General features: G+C 40.4%; 1 protein-coding gene across 1 annotated transcript in view; it reads right to left on the reverse strand.

Moving 5' to 3' along the window:
- The window catches only part of WDFY4 (WDFY family member 4), a 108,414-nt gene that overhangs the window by 64,143 nt on the left and 28,018 nt on the right, over positions 1–16,253 (reverse strand). Inside the window, exons 18-31 of the mRNA XM_054276966.1 lie at positions 15,269–15,453; positions 12,099–12,330; positions 10,028–10,179; positions 9,415–9,526; positions 9,114–9,304; positions 7,446–7,598; positions 7,026–7,099; positions 6,068–6,229; positions 3,847–3,938; positions 2,865–2,964; positions 1,868–2,073; positions 1,126–1,295; positions 645–770; positions 42–203 (exon numbers count right to left, since the gene is read on the reverse strand). Of these exons, the coding sequence (XP_054132941.1) occupies positions 42–203; positions 645–770; positions 1,126–1,295; positions 1,868–2,073; positions 2,865–2,964; positions 3,847–3,938; positions 6,068–6,229; positions 7,026–7,099; positions 7,446–7,598; positions 9,114–9,304; positions 9,415–9,526; positions 10,028–10,179; positions 12,099–12,330; positions 15,269–15,453 (2,117 nt within the window). The remainder of the gene's footprint in view (positions 1–41; positions 204–644; positions 771–1,125; positions 1,296–1,867; positions 2,074–2,864; positions 2,965–3,846; positions 3,939–6,067; positions 6,230–7,025; positions 7,100–7,445; positions 7,599–9,113; positions 9,305–9,414; positions 9,527–10,027; positions 10,180–12,098; positions 12,331–15,268; positions 15,454–16,253) is intronic.

Here is a 16,253-nt window from a genome sequence, read left to right on the forward strand (position 1 = left end):
TCTCTGGTCAGAAGGGCTTATGCTGGCTCCTGTGCACATACCTTGGGTGATCCTGAATGAAAAGCAATCATAGCCAAAGCTTTCAAGAAGTCAGGACAGTGCCACACAGGGTCCTGTGTATAACTGTGATAGATCAAGCACAGAAACTCGATAACATTCCCCGGATAGGCAATCGCCCAGGAGGCTTCTGCATCTGCAATAGGCTGAACAGACAAACGTGCATCTGGTCAAGGCAGCATTCCTCTCATTTATAAAAACTTATCTTTTAAAAAGTTTATCTTTGTTCCTCTTCAGGTATTCCTAAGCAAGCATGACCCAGCCACAAATTCATACAAGGCACCAGTAGCCAACCCCACGTTGCAGACTGAAGATAGACCCAACCAGAGTCATCATCAAGAATTAAAAAACTGAGTACTGCTGAGGGCAAGATGTGCCTCTGGTCTCTCTCAAACATGAGCCCATCACATCCTGTGCTACATACCCAGGGCAGTAGTAGTTGTGCCCCTGTTCAGTGTTGCTCTCTGAGGGCAGAGCAGGACTAGGGATTACAGGGATTACAGGCAAAGGCTGTCACCAGCATCTCTCACACCTGGGCTCTTTATTCAGCCACTCACACTGCACTGTCCTTGCAATGAGACACTTACCTGGTCCACAGTGAATCTAACCATTTCCAGCAGTAACACAGCTGCCTCTGCACACAACCCAGATTTGAGGACATTCTCTCTGTGGTGGTGCTGCAAGATCCACTGCAACATAGACTCAAGATCTTTCTACACAAGAAGAAAGATTTCATTAAGAGATGGGAATTGTACATGACACATCAAGAAAAATGCCTGCTCTCTCTACATCAGAACAAAACCAACAGGTGTCTACCTCCAGCAGTTCCTTCCTCTCCTATTAAATTTGTAACATTTAACACCTGCATGAACAAGGTTGTTCTGAATGTAAATTTTCTTAAATAAAAGTTAATTAACTTAATTTAAAAAGTATGAATAGTTTTTATTATTACAAAGCCCAGGTAGGGTTGACATGCCTGAAAATCATCTCATGGGAAAGGGCATAAAATGTCAAAACAGTAATGCAATAGCAGCTTCAGGTGCCTGTCTGCTATTTTTTTTTTCATACCTTGACTGCTTCAGGTGGTTCAGATGGTGGAGTTGCCAGAAAGAGCTCTGCCACAACCAAGTAGATCTCAGGGATATGAACATGATCAGTGAGACATCTTTGCAATACAGAAAATCCAAAAATCAAGAAGTAGCCATTGTCAGGCACTGGAGGACGACTTTTTAAATTATCTTTAAAGGAAAAGAAAATGAAAGTGTCTAAAAATGAATGTCACATCAGCAGAAGGATTACTGACATAATTTTATCCTTGTCTCTGTCCCAGAACACAGTAGTCTGCTAGGCTGCAGTATCAACAGTTTAATAAACACCTCCAGACTAACATAACAATTTTTACCACTATCACTTTTGTTAAAGGGCTTTCTCCCTGAATTGTTCTTCTTCCTTTCTCCTCCCTTTCTCAGAACCCAAGGTCTAATTATCAAAAAAGCAGGCTGAACAAATCTTAAAGAAACAATTCAGAACAAGTTGACATCTGAACACCTTACAGGGTTATCAGGTAGCCTGATTTTGTGCAACACAAAAAGGCCCATCTAATCAGAGTTGCTAATTACCTGCAAGGGAGAAGTAATGCCTTCCACTTTTCAGCACAGAAATGCTGAAGTACCAGGACAAATTTGCCCTAGAAAGTAATTTGAACTCTTGGTCTACTGAGATCAGTGGGAATCCTCCTATCATGTGCACAGTGATTTTCTATCACTGTGCTGGATAAAGGCAGTGTTTTGGAACGGTAAACAGCACATACCCATTAGGATGTTCAACCCTGCAGAGCTGTTTTCCAGCCAACGCCCAGCCACTATCCCCTCCTTGAATTTGTTCAGCAGCAAATGATTGTGCAGGAAGCACAGGAGCAGTTTGATTCCCAGGACAACTGTGCTGAAGTGCAGGTAGCTCTGTGTGAACAGCAGAAACCAGTCTGGCCCCAGCGCCAAAAATGTCTTTTCTTTTTCCCTAGGAAAAACAGGTAAATGAAAACACATGGAAGGAAACAATGGAAGACAGAAAGGAGTGATTTAGAACCTCATGTTTCTCTAGAAAATAAAACCTCATTAAAGGTGCACCCTTAGAGAATCACAAAGATGTAACCACAGGCTCATCCACACAGCTGAAGTCATTCAATTCCTGCTATGTCTAACCTTCTACTGCTGTCAGGCGAAACAGTTCATTAATGTGAAGCCCCTTCTGAGAGTGTGTATCAATAACCAAGGCAAACGACGTCACAGACCAGATTTTTCAAGCTATGAAATTCAAAATTCTGGTTTAAATTTTCAAGTCCAAGATGTGCTAACTAATAAAAATGCACAATTACAGCTCCCAGCACTATGAAATCTGCCTTTCAGTTATGAAAGGCAAAATTATAATAATGGCATTCTCATGGTTAAGATATAGCTGTGCAAGTAATCTCACATTAGATTGACTTGATTTTCAGAGACAGATTTCAGAGACGGGGTCTCTTCAACCTCTGATATGCAGCAGAAGCATCAATATCCAAGCTCCCCCTTCACTGTATTTTCTAAAAACATTAGACTTTTTCCAAAATGGATATAAGATGTGTTATCAGACCACACAGTTGTGTGAATGCCAGATAAATCACTGACAAAAAAGTCTCTGAATCCAGTCTGCTCTTACTTAGTATTTGTTGAAGTTCAAATATTATCGGTGTGTTTAGTCCTGGTTAAGCACCAGGATGATGAAAAATCTGGGAGACAGAGACACTTAACTTCCTAAATGTTTCTACTTACTCAGAGGACAGCTGAAGTTTGTCTGAGCGTATTACATCTAACAGCATCCTCAGTAGCTGGTTTCGAAGACAGATTGTCCTTCCAGATGTTTGGTTTAAGGCTACAAATATCAGAAAGCAATAAAGAGTAAAGAACAGACAAAAGATGTTCCATTGTTCCATTGCTTTGATGAACAATTTTGTTTGCACCCAATTAGCCCCATAGAAATACTTCTATCTGGTTTTTGCAGAGTAAAAAGATGCAGATGTCAAATTTTAGACATAAGGATTCCTGCTAACATAATAAACAACCAGTGCTTACATTGCCCAAGTCCTCTCTTTTAAAACTCATTAACACTGCATGGTGAACAATATCTCAGATTAACTAGAGAGAGAAATATAAAACAGGCAATCTGACTTGTATTGCCCAGCTGAGATGTCTATTTACAAACTGCAGTTCCCACTGTCACCTCAATACGATCTGTTGTTTAGAGATGCAGTTACAATAAAACCTCAACTGAAAGATCCCAGTGAAAGGGCCAAATGACTGGATGTTCCTCCACATGAACCTGACAAATACATAGCCACTTTAAGAGGTGCAGAGCTCCTCATTATTATTTGCTACAACTGTAAGTGTTTACAGAAAATCCAGAATGTCCTTTGAAATTTTATTCCTTGCAACAGCCTAGTAGGTTGGTTTGGGGTGATTTCAATTTAATGTCCTTTCTCTCTGTGTATATCTGAAATCCAGCATTGTGTTGGCTCTGAACAATGCAGCAAAAGTACTGCTGCTTTATTGGTAGAGAGAGAGCAAAGGGTCACCTCAGTGCAGCCTGTCCCTTTCCATATGAAGAAATTTGAATTTTGTCTCTTCCTGCAGCAGAAGGCAGAAGCAACAATATTGCAATTAGGCAGAAGCACTAATATTGCAATTAGGTCCTGGGGGAGGAGGGAAATTCTGTAGTTGAACTATCACAACTCATACCCTAAAGGCAACCCCTCACCTTCAGTGGGCCTCTCAGCCACACTATCCATGTAAATCTGATTTTCATCCACAGAAGAAGGTTTCAAGGTGTAAACAAGGAACAATCCAATCCTAGCAGAGAAAGAGTGAAGCAGTTGTGGTCAACAGAAAGAAATTAATTTACTTACTTGGAGATTATATGCAAAGCTGCATACAGGTTAACAGTGACTAAAGAACCACCATTAGAAATTCTAACCATTTCAGAGATAGGATGAAAACTTCATAAACTAGGAAGTAAATTAAAAAGTCACAGACTGTGCTGTGTTGGAAGGTACCCACAAGGATCATCAGAGCCTAACTCCTGTCCCTCAGCAGGACAATCCAAGAGTCACACTTGTGCCTGAGAGCATTGTTCAAACACTTGTTCTGTGTCAGCCTTGGTGCTGTCACCACTTCCCTGGGGACCCTGTTCCAGTACCTGACCACCCTCTAGGGGAAGAGCCTTTTTCTAATATCCAGCCTAAACCTCCCCTGACAACTTCAGGCCATTCTCATCAGTGCCTGCCCCTCCTCTTCCCCTCAGAGGAAGCTGTAACTGCAGTGAGGCCTGTCCTCAGTCTCCTCTTGTCCAGGCTGAACAGACCAAGTGAACTCAGATCTCCTCATCTGGCTTCCCTTCAAGGCTCTTCATCTTCGTGGCCCTTCTTTGGATGCTTTCTAATAGTTTATCTTTCTTATATTTTGATCAATTAAACTATCTAAAAATCAAAGTAAAATATATTCTGCTATGGAAACGTTTTCTCCACTTTAAATGTCTTTCACCAAGAGGAAGGGATTACTGAGTAAAGCACTCAGTTTATATGAAAGATTCTGAGCAGCCTGTGGCATTGTAATTTCACTGTTATTACCACTTGGCTTCCAAGCATATAGAGGAGAACAGAGAAACTTTAGCCGGTCCACTGTAAGGGGGACTGGCTTCCTTTTTTCACCTGTAGTTTGCTTTGACACATTATCTGGTTCTAAGGATAGAAAGATTAATGTGAAATATACACATTTAGTGAAAGTGCACGATCGCCTCCTGCCCACAAGAAGGACATTTCTTTAGGGACAGAACACCAATTGTTCTGCAGGAAAAGCCCACACAGCAATTCCCTCTGGAAGCCCAAATCTGGGACCAGCAGAAGCTCCAGCACCTCTCAGTGCTGCTGAGAGCCTGTTACAGTCTCTGCTGTCCTGGGGCCAGAAGGACAGGGACAGAGGGCTGTCTCTGTCCACTCTCAGCATCCATGGGCCTGAAAACTAATCGTATTACCATGGAATAATAAATCACGATTATTTACGAAAAAATGCTCATTCACCTCCTTACAACACGACAAATTTGATACACTAAATCCACAATTCTCACCTGTCTCACCACCTATATGAAAAAAGAACAGGCTAATTCCTACAAGCCCAGGGTAGGAATATACATATAGATAACATATATCCAGGGGCACACAGTTACAGAAGAGCTGGAAAACACCAAGTTCATGTATTAGGTTACTCCACAGTTAACTATTAGAGGTGCTCATACTCTCCAACAGAGCAAAAGGCAGAGTCCACAGATTTGACATGCAACTCTGTTTTTAAACTATTAAAAATAGAGCTTTAGAAACAGAGCTTCCATCTGTGCAGGGCATTTCCCTGGGAATTAGGTGGCTACAGCCAGCACTATGTGGACCTCCCTCAGTTGATATGTTACAGGTTGATACAATTAGGCTGTGAATATAAAATGAAGCAGTTCTTGCATTTTGTGAAGAGCAAACAAGGATTTAAATGCAATGCTTCATGAAATCCTGACTAACATAACTGATTGAAATTCAGGAACAAAAAGGATTGTTACTGGGATATAAGCCAAACCAACAGGATTAGGTACACTGCTCTTTGGGGCCAAATTGTAATACTGTAGTGATACTTTAGGGACAAGGCTTTAATGAAACTAAATATTAAGTACATATTTGAGTAATCCCAGTCATACCTACAGAACTGTCTGTGCCACCATTATAACAGGAATCACCATATTCATCTTCACACAAATATAAGGTTGGAGTGAATGAAAACATTTTTCATCAATTTTTCACCAGGGGATCCTGCAGTTGCCAAAGATCTGGCATTCTACCAAAGACAAGGTGAGGGAAGCTCGACTGTCAAGCTCTCTCCAACACTAGCACAAGTATAGCTCATCTGCAATCTGAGGAAAAGCTATAGACCCTGAGGGTTACCTGAGAACATCCCTTGTATTAAAGTATCCTTGCAAGAGATGGGACAGGATAGTGCAGGCCACAGTGATCTTGGAGCTGCTGATTTCAGGATCATTGAAAAGGAAAACAAGCTTGGGCACCATTTGCACCTGGTAGGCAATTGCAATATTCTGACAGGCATCTCTGTAAAAAAAACAAACACAGGGACTATTAAAGGTTTCTACTGGAAATGACAAAATTTGCAGAGTTTCAGCTAAAAGGATTCTCAGGTTGCACTGATACTTTGCACTTTTGGCTTCTAATACTGTCTTTATACCATTTAAAACATAGTCAGACAAATTGAACATATATCAGTGATGGAGATGGGAGGACTACTTTGTGTGTTCTACTCTTCTTTTCTGCCCTCTCCCCCAGAAAGTGCTGCATTCCAACAAACGCAAAGAAAACATTACTGCATTTTCAAGCAGCAAGTTGGTAGCAAAAAATTCTATTCCTGTAAAACTTACCAAGGGGAATCACACAGCTCTGCAAAAAAGTAGGAATCTAGCTTTACTCAGTCCCTCTGCCATGCTTTGTCTCTTTAGATGCATTCAACTCCAGTCCAGATGATTAGAATATTGATAAAGGAGTTGTGTTTTGATTTTAAACACAACTTCAATAATATATTTAAAAAAAAAATCATAGTCAATTCAAACATTAAGATTTCCCCTCCCCAGCAGATATTTAAACTTGCATTGTACAGCAGTGGTTCCACATGAACCAGGTAACCAGATATCTTTTCCCAGACTGTCCCCCAAGTCATCTCAGGGGCTGATCAAATCCCTAACCCCAGGCTTGAAAGAGCAATGCATGAATGATTCACTCCCAGAATCCTCTGATTCCAATTGGGATTAGACCCTTCATATCCCCCTCAGAGTTCCAGCTTCAGGTTACAGATGAGTTTTCCCCTCAGGTTTCTGATTCAAACAGAAGTTTATACCTGGAGGACTGCAAGATCTCCACAAGATGGGAAAGAAGAACAAGGTCAAGATTTTCTGGTGCTTTCATCCAAAGCTGAAAGACAAAGGAAAGCAGAGGTTTTACTGAGCTGTGAGAACAGTAGCTGCATCAGAGAAACTGTTAAAACTATTTGGGGAGGAGAGCATCATAAACTTTGAGTATTTCTGTAATGCAGCCTGCAGGCACTGGGAAGTCCCTGCTCGTGCAGGGAGCTGCAGCTCCAGTTCTAGGCCCAGGGAGCAGACCCTTGGGAGTGTTCCTGCAGACCTGGGGGCCCACAGTGTGCAAAAGCACAACACACAAATATTGGGTCCAGGAGATGCTATGAACAAACCAAATCTTGTATTATAAAGCCATCTTTAATACAGCCAAACCCACAGAGCAACATGAACAGTTGTACCTCAAAGTTGCAGAGAACATACTGGAATGCACTATAATTCTTGATGACAGAAGACTCAAAGCCCAGCTCAGCTGTGCCCACTAGGGAGAATATTAACTGTAAAATCCTATTGTTGAGCAGCCGAGTTTTCCTCTTCAATAGATAGCTCAGCAACTGAAAAGAGAATACTGAATAAGTATCTGCCAAGTATAAATCTCTATTTAATTCAAGACCACCATATAGTTTAATCACATGTAGCAGTCATGCATGCATGCATTTTGCATAAGAATCATAAAGAAAATTAAGATTTCAGTCCAGACATAAAATTTCATGCAGAAAGTCTAAGGATGAATTTTTGAAGGAGCTTGGCAACTCTGTGGCATTGAACAGGAGGAAAATATGTGCCATATTATGTTGAATGGAAATAGACAGACAAATATAACTGTAAATAACCACAGTAGTGTTCTGTGCTATTCTATTCTCAATGGATGTAATCTTAATTGCTTATAAATGGTGTTAATTTAAAAAATAATAAATTTTACCTCCCCAAATGAAAAACATTAGTGAAACATGGCCAGTTTCTCAACTGAGCCTACCTTTGATTATCCAACAATTTCTCCATACTGTGAGAAGAATGTTCAGAAAGTCATTACATTTTGAGAAGGTTGGGAAAAATAGAAATCAATTTGAAAATACATATCAAGACACATATATTACTTGGCTTTTAAAAAAAGCTTCACTCCATTGCAACATAATGGTCAGTTGCATGGAGAGAACACTATTTAGCAAAAAATCAAAAGAACAGCTCATACACAACACAAAGACAGGCATTGACCTACAGGAAAGCATTGGGCAAGCAGTAGCTTAGTGGGATAAACATATTCATAGAAATTGCTATCAATTGATGAACAATTTGCATGTTGGGAAAATGGAAGGTTTCTAATAAATGATTAATGAAACCCTAATGTTGAGGGTCTTGTTTGGAACCTTCTATATTAAAGAGTCTTGTCTGTTTTGTCTGTTCCTTCAGAGTTCTCTGCTTCACCTACACAGCACAAAGTAAATGATACTAAACTGAAACTTCATACTTGAGCCTCAATCCATCCAATATTACATATTTATACTTTACATACAACCAAAATCTTCAATCTGCATAGCTTTCAGGTTTAAAAATGAATTTGGAACCGACCTATTCGATGCAATTCAGACAGCACTTATTTACATCAGCACAACTCCTCATACACAGTGAAGACTGAGCCATAGGAACTCATTATCAGCCCTACACTGGGCAGTCTGTAAAGAGCAATCTTAGGCTGGATGAGCCAAGGGGACGAAGAAAAGCTGCCTGAGAAGTGGTCTTTTGTGTGTGGGATCAAGTGTGTTGGTAAAAGGTGAAGAGTGGGTCAGTCACAAATCTGCTGCTCTTGCTTACTTATTGTATTAAATCATGTCTGACCAAGAGGCATCTGTCCTCACATTTCCTTCAGCAGAAAACTGTTACAGAGGCTCCCAGGAACTGTGAACACAGGATGTAGAGCATCGTCCTCTACCCCCCTCCTAACTTGCTAAGTTCCAACCACAAGTGGCTATAGTCAGGATATGTTTGGTTCATTCCCGTTGATAAATTTGGGGGTAAATATCTACAAGGGAAAGACTATAACCAGGATGAATGAACAAAAGTGTGTCTACCTGGTATCCGTGGATGTGCCTCATCAGTTTTGCACTCAAGGGGCTGCTGTTGAGGATGGAGTTGAGGACTTTGACAGCTGCATACATGGTGTGGTCATCGTGGGCCTTAGCAATGAGACCCAGGAGAATGGCAGGGCCCCCAATAAAGTTCAGGCTGGTGGCTGCTGGGGAGGACTGGAACACTCTCACCCCTAGGAAATTGCACTGTTACTCTACCAGGTGGTCACACAGACAATCTATTATTGCACAGAATAAAGCTTCACTCCTAAAAGAATATTAACATTAAGACAAGTGCATTTACCATATTGGCCCACAGCAACTGACCCAATAGTCCTCAAGGAACCTGAGAGGTGTCCAGCAATATTCTTAGCCAGGAATATTGGAGTTGAACTGTCCCGAGAATTAATCCCAATCTGAAACAGATAAAAGGCACTTCAGGAAAACCTTTAGTAGTATCAGGGACACTAAAAAAAAATTTATGCTCCAATACTTTAGATTATTTTAATAATTTTAGACTATGAAAACAATTTTTTTCCATAAAAAGTTGATTGTAAGGACAAATATTCACCCACCAACAACATCCTTCAATGCCACTACTTTCATATATCAATAGACCTGGTATTAGAAAAACAATAGAATAGCATGTAAAAAGTCCCTGTGAAGACATTAAGAAAACACAGACTGAAACAAATTATGCTAAAACCTGAAAATTATGGCTTCTGTTCCTGTTTCAAAAAATGCTTTTAATAGGTGAAAATTAACCTACAAGTAGAACAAATTTAAGGAATTGAAAAAGAAGTTAAAAAAAATAAATCTCTGAAGGTACACAGGCAAGACAAAGTCAGAAATTTGGCTCTAGAAAACTGATTAGAAGCCATAGAAAATTTCTTGTTTAAGAAAGGGAAATTTGTGACCTCTTTGGCAATCAGACGACCATCCACTTCATTGTAAGAGCTCTTTATATCTTGGACTGTAGTGAGAGAGGAGCACACGGCATTGATTCCAAAAGAAATCTTCTCTTCTGCCACCAGAGGTGCGATGATACGATCACTGCACTGGTCCTCACCTAAAACAAGAAAGGCTGTGAATGTCTGAAGGAACTTCACTGTGCCTTATGCAAGACAGGAGAGAGGCAGGTGAAAAATAACTGGAGGAAATAAATGTTTAGGAAATAATTTTACTTTGTCTTAACTATAACCATGGAAAAGCATTCACCCTTTGCAACACAGACCATGGCAGCTTGCATCACCAACACATGGCTGTGTCCCCTGGTAACTGCCTTGACTTGATTCTGTATCCCCTCATAACATCTCATGGAGCTCAGAAATGTCCATAATAAACCTCTCTCTCTGTCCACACAGTATAAACAAACTTTCTGGACACAGAAAACATTTCAGAGGCCTTCTGAGAACTTTATTGGAGTACTCAAAGCAAAGATTTGTGTGGAAGGAGAGCAGAGACAAAAGTTCAGGGCTGCCAACTCACAACATTTGGGAAACTTCTCAATAGTACCAGGTTCAGCAGTTTAGTATGAAATTCTCTTATGCATTTCTTTAAAGAATTTCTTATTCATTCTCACACTTGGAAAAACTATATGTATCCTTATTAAAAAAAAGTCATGTTGTATTTTTGACAGTTTTATAGACTGGGAAAACAGCTGACTTACAAAACTGTTTACTAATGCTGGTAACACTGCCCTTTTAGGCAAAAAATTAGTTCACACACCACATGAAGATTGACTATAAATAAAATGCCTCAAGACTGTGTCACCAATTCCCTTCCAGCAGCACTTGGTCTGCAGACTAAGCCTCTGTACAATGGCAGCTGATTAACAAGAAGCAATGAGATAGTGCAGAGACAGGACACACCACTGCCAAAAATTCCCACTGCTGTTTGCAACAAGGTAAAAAACCCATTTTAAGGGAAAAAAAAAACCCTCATTGTAGTATTTGGAGGGATTGTGTAAAACTTTTTAGTCAAAATTTCCATTTGCCTGAGTTTCTTTGGATGTTTTGATGGAAATAGGGAGAGTGCAGAGAGAGTGAGATCATTTCACAATTAGGAGATCACATCTTATATGTTGCTCAGTGATCTCCCCTAAACAGGGCATCCCTAGAGTCACATGGCCACAACCTGTGATTAGTACTGAAGTCCAGCTGGGAAGAACTACGCTGAAAACAAGCCCCCAGACTTCATAAAGTTGCAATGATTCAAAAAATCAAATCCTTCTGACTCCTACAGGTAATGTTTTTATTTCAGAGCTGTATTTTGACACCATTTCTCTCTCAATAACTCCTTCCCACACTTGACTTGCAACTTTTTGTGTATATTTACAGCATTCTGTCAGAAGGAGTACTCTCAGCCAGTGTTTTTGTATTCTTTTAGGCTGGAGCATGACCAAGAAAGATTATTTTGCTGTTTTCAAATGAGAAATGGCCATCCCATATCATCCCAAGCTCTAGCATGGAGGGGAATGCACTACTTGTTGGACAAAGAGTAATCAATAACTGAAATGTTTTGTCTGTCTGTTTAATAATTGAAGCTAACAGCATACTTTAGTTAAAAAGCCTCTTCATTAAATTGAATGTAACTTACTCCCCTGCCCCTCTCTCTTATTCTGCAGGCATTTGCAATTAAACTCCATAGTTCTCTTTCTGCCTTTTTCCCCCCGTTAATGCAGAATGTCTCACTTGGAGCTTCTGCTTTAATGTTTGTCCAACAGAAATCACAACCTTGCAACTCAGGACATGCTGTCCCTCTTTACTCTTCATCTCTCTCTGCTGCTTGATTCCTACCCTTCTATCCAATTCACAGAACATTACAAGATCCTCATATATCTCACTACAATCTTGGACAACATTCAGTAATGCCATTTTCCAGACTTTTGAGTGATCTCTAAACACAGTTGGAACACTAACAGAGATGAAAAGAATAGAAAGAACACTGTCCTAACAAACAGTGGCAGATATGAGAATTGTCACATACCTTGAAGCTGTACTGCTTGGAAGTTGCTACAATACTGAGGGCCAAGCTTAATAATAACTTCCATGGTTTCCACAGAAATGGCTTCTTCAAACAAGTGTGTAGGACCAAGGCGCCAGGTCAAGGAGGACTTGTGTTTCCAAATCCGAGGGGTGGCTATGTACCCATAGACATCAACAAAGGAAGAGGGATCCATGGAAATGCAGCTACCTGGTAAAGGCTGGAGATACTGCATCTGCAACAGAGGAGGAATTCACTGGGGGGATCCAGTGCACTCAGGGTGCCCTGGGGCCTTGTCCCTGTGAGGTGCTGCCTGCCACCTCTTTGCTCATTGAGGTCTCAGCTGTGCAACACAATCATACTGGGCCTGGCTCAGCTGCAGCTCCTTCTGCCCCTGCAGCCTCACAGTGCTGTGCTCTGCCCTGGCAGCTACAGAGGGGTTGGTAACACGCCAGAGCTCTGGCTCTTACTGAGCAGAGCTGGCAGCACCAGCTCTCCAACATTCCCCTCATCAAGGGGCTGGGCAAGATCCTGGGAGGGCACAAAACTAGGCCAGCTGACCCAAATTAACATCAGAGATATTCCATTCCATACCATATAACATCAATGCAGACATATAAGCTAAGGAAAGGAGGAGGAAGGGAAGGGAATTCATTATTTACAATGCTTGCCTCCTATACCTCCTAGTGCTCCATGTGCTGAAGGCCTGCTTCCCAGGAAGTGGCTCAACAGCAGTCACTGATGGGAAGTAGAGAATAAACCTTTTTTTTTTTTTTTCTTTGCTTGTGCACATGAAAACTCACTTCTGCTTTAATAAACTCAAGATACAAGTCATTTTCCACCTTACTCTCCCTCCTCTGTCCAGCTGGGAAGGGGAGTGATACAGCTGCTTGGTGGGCACCTGCCATCCAGCCAAGGTCAACCCACCACAACAATTATTAACTACCATTCAGAAATTGGACTTCAAGTACTGTAAACATAAGCATTTTGAATGTTTAAGCCCAATTATTGTTCCAAAAACACAGTAAAAACAATTGCAAGTATTGGCAAAGAAAACCCTGTCTTGACTCCAGAAATATTCCCTTTCCTAACTTCATAACCCTGACTGGGACATTCAACACAGAAAGGCAAGTTACAGTTACTTTGTACTGGCATTAATGGAGAATAAGCAGTGTTTGAAGAGTGTAGATTGTCCAATTGCATCAGTTAGCTTCAGCAGAACTAACATTGTTTAGAAAACAGGGCCATTTATTTTGGGTACCAGAATAATGATTTGGCCTCCTAAACTGAGTCTATTTTATTTAACCATAGAGGAAGTAGTTGGAATTTTTTGGTAAAGAGAAACTATATTGTACTTTGGGGCTTAGCCCTGTCTTTAATAATTTGTTGCTAGGATGGGAGACTCCAAGCATTTACTGGTCTCTGACTACTGAGATTTAGAAAACAGGGATGGTCAATATTAAGAGGCAGGAGTTGACACTTCAGTGAATAATATTAGACTTGTTGCAGCACAGTAACACACCCCACTCCAGCTCCACCAACTAAAAATAGCCTTTAGTATTGTTAACAGCCTTCATCCATTTCTAACTTCTTAGGCCATCTTTTCTTCACTGTACATATCAAGATGAAGACTTACATTAATCAGTGAGCCCAACACTGGGACAATCTTTTGTTTACTAAAGGATTATTTTATTCATATGAGCTGTTTCACTGAATGTTAAACACACTTGTTGTGAATTCTTTCATCAATTGCAATGCTTAGGCCTAGTTTTATTGATGACTTTCAGTCTCATTTGAAGGAAGTCAAAATGAATTCAATTTTCATTCTTGAAATGGATATAGGTCCCAAAAGACATTTATAAGACAGATGATTTTTCTCAAGTATGGGAAAGAGAATACTTGGAATTAAAACAGGTTGTGTTTACAACAGTGAGCTTTGCACATGCTGAGATTGAATTGAAACATGGGAACAAAAAGAAGGAGAACAAGGTCACAAGTTTCAATTCATAAAAGGATTCTACTCAAAAACCAAAAATCCACCACACCAACCAGAGATATAATAGAAAGAACAGGCTGCATTTTCTACACTGCATTCAAAATCCAAAAATGAGATCTCTGAAATACTAAGAGATTAACTGCAAAACCAGGAGCATAATGATATTAATAATAGAAACCAGGGGCTATTCTCATTTATCTTGTAGATTATGAACCCTTCAGGTGCATTTGGATTACTTTTGCCTGCTATTTCATCCAACTTGTGAATTGACTGCTGCGTGACAAAAATCACAAGAAATTGCATATTAGGGGAACTGCCAGTACACCAATATTAGCAATGAAGTCATGAATTGATATCATCTCACACACTGAACAACTAACCCTGAGGAACACCTATCTGTTCCTGAGTGCTTAGTGTGCTAGTGAGAAAAAGACCACTGACTGATTGCTCTAAGAGTGTAGGAGAAAGAGGACAGCTTGATCAAATAAGATATAAAATAATACATGACCAAATAAGATTCTTGAGGAAATTCCTCCCACCTTTGGATTCAGCAAAGAGCTGACCAGTCACAGCAGCTTATTTTTGCGTGACCTTTCCACTTTCAAGAGCTTTCTTGAAAAGAAGGAGTGGAGACTCTCTGTGTAACTCATCATCTTTGCAGGTTTTAGCCTAAATCCAAGTCATCCTTGATTTAGGGCTCTCTGGCCACACCTTGATGTGAAGTACACTTTTTATAGCTGACAACCTCTGTAGATCTTAGGTTTAAACTGATAAATCCTCTGAATCACTAGTAAACTCAGAAAATGTTGACCTAAGGGTATAAATGAATTCCAGCAATATAACCCTGAGCTACCTGCAAGCTAGGTATCCCCAAATCTAGAGGAGCATCATCACACAAATTGCCCTGGTTACCTACATGCTGAAGCGGGAGAGAAGAGCTAGCTCAAAGCATCAGTATAAGCTGAGAACATAGTTCTGAAAAGCAGCGCAAGTACTCCCTGTTTTGTACACATCTCTGACTCCATTCACACCCAGCACAGTGGCATGTGTTAAAAGCGTAAATCAACATGCTTTGAGTTTCTCAGATAATCACTGAAATCTCATGGTATTGGGAGATGGAAATGAAAAGCAATGCAAGGCCAAAGCCAGGCACAAGACCTATGCAGAGAGCCTTTACCTTTGCAGAGCCAAGCATCTGGCCATTTATATAAGCTGACACAATGCAGTTCTTCTTTGCTTCCTTAGCAACTGTCACTGTGAGGTGATGCCATTGGCCAGTGACCAAAAGTTTACCACAGCCAAACTTGACTTGCCTTGGAAATGGAGAGGGATTTAGGACCTCAGTCTCAGGTTCCATAATATCTGCAACAGCAAAAAAAGGGATAAGTCAACAAAAAGTTTCTCATCTTCACCTGCCTCTAGAACACAGTTCTCAGATGTGACAGGAAGAACATGACACACTGTGTGTACAGTGTGCTTTGATGCTATTAGGTCTAAAGTCTTTAAAATACTGCCCAAAGTCTGTTTCAGGACCTACAACTTGCACAGCTCTCAAGATGCCTCCAGTATGCAACATGGCACCCTTCCAAATAACACCTGCTGTCTGCCTTGATGCTGCAAACCTGCCCTGAACTAGGACAAACCCAGCATATTCACTAAGAGGAGAACCCCTCTGTGTATTTACAGAGTTAGCTGACACAGAGAAAAAATCCCTAGCAGATCCATGAGATGATAAAAGTCTCTATATTAATTTGTAGCTTTTATGAAAAAAGGTAAGCTGGAATTTTATCATTATCTAAAGCAATCAGAGCACTCACACTATGTCAGCTGTTCATCAAAGTCCCAGCTACTATTCCCACATCATTTCCAACCTCCTCTGGAATACTCAATCAAATTTACATTTGAAGCAGCTACTCTACTCAGTAAGGAAAAAGGGATAAATATCAACAGGGAACAATATTAACAGACTGGCAAAACAGAAAACATTCTGAAAGTAAGGAGAGGAAATTAGTTGTTTCATTAGGATGCTAGATCACTCCCCAAATCCTCAGTCCTACTCTCCAAACCTGCTTAGTGTCATACAGAACTGAATGGTTCATACCCAGTCTCCAAAACTGTACTCCACAATATAAGAGACACTCAAAAATTTTCAATTGAATATT

Source organism: Melozone crissalis, unplaced genomic scaffold (genome assembly GCF_028551555.1).
Source record: "Melozone crissalis strain CALT ecotype California unplaced genomic scaffold, PUWL_Pcris_2 ptg000019l_1, whole genome shotgun sequence".
Classification (NCBI taxonomy): Eukaryota; Metazoa; Chordata; class Aves; order Passeriformes; family Passerellidae; genus Melozone; species Melozone crissalis.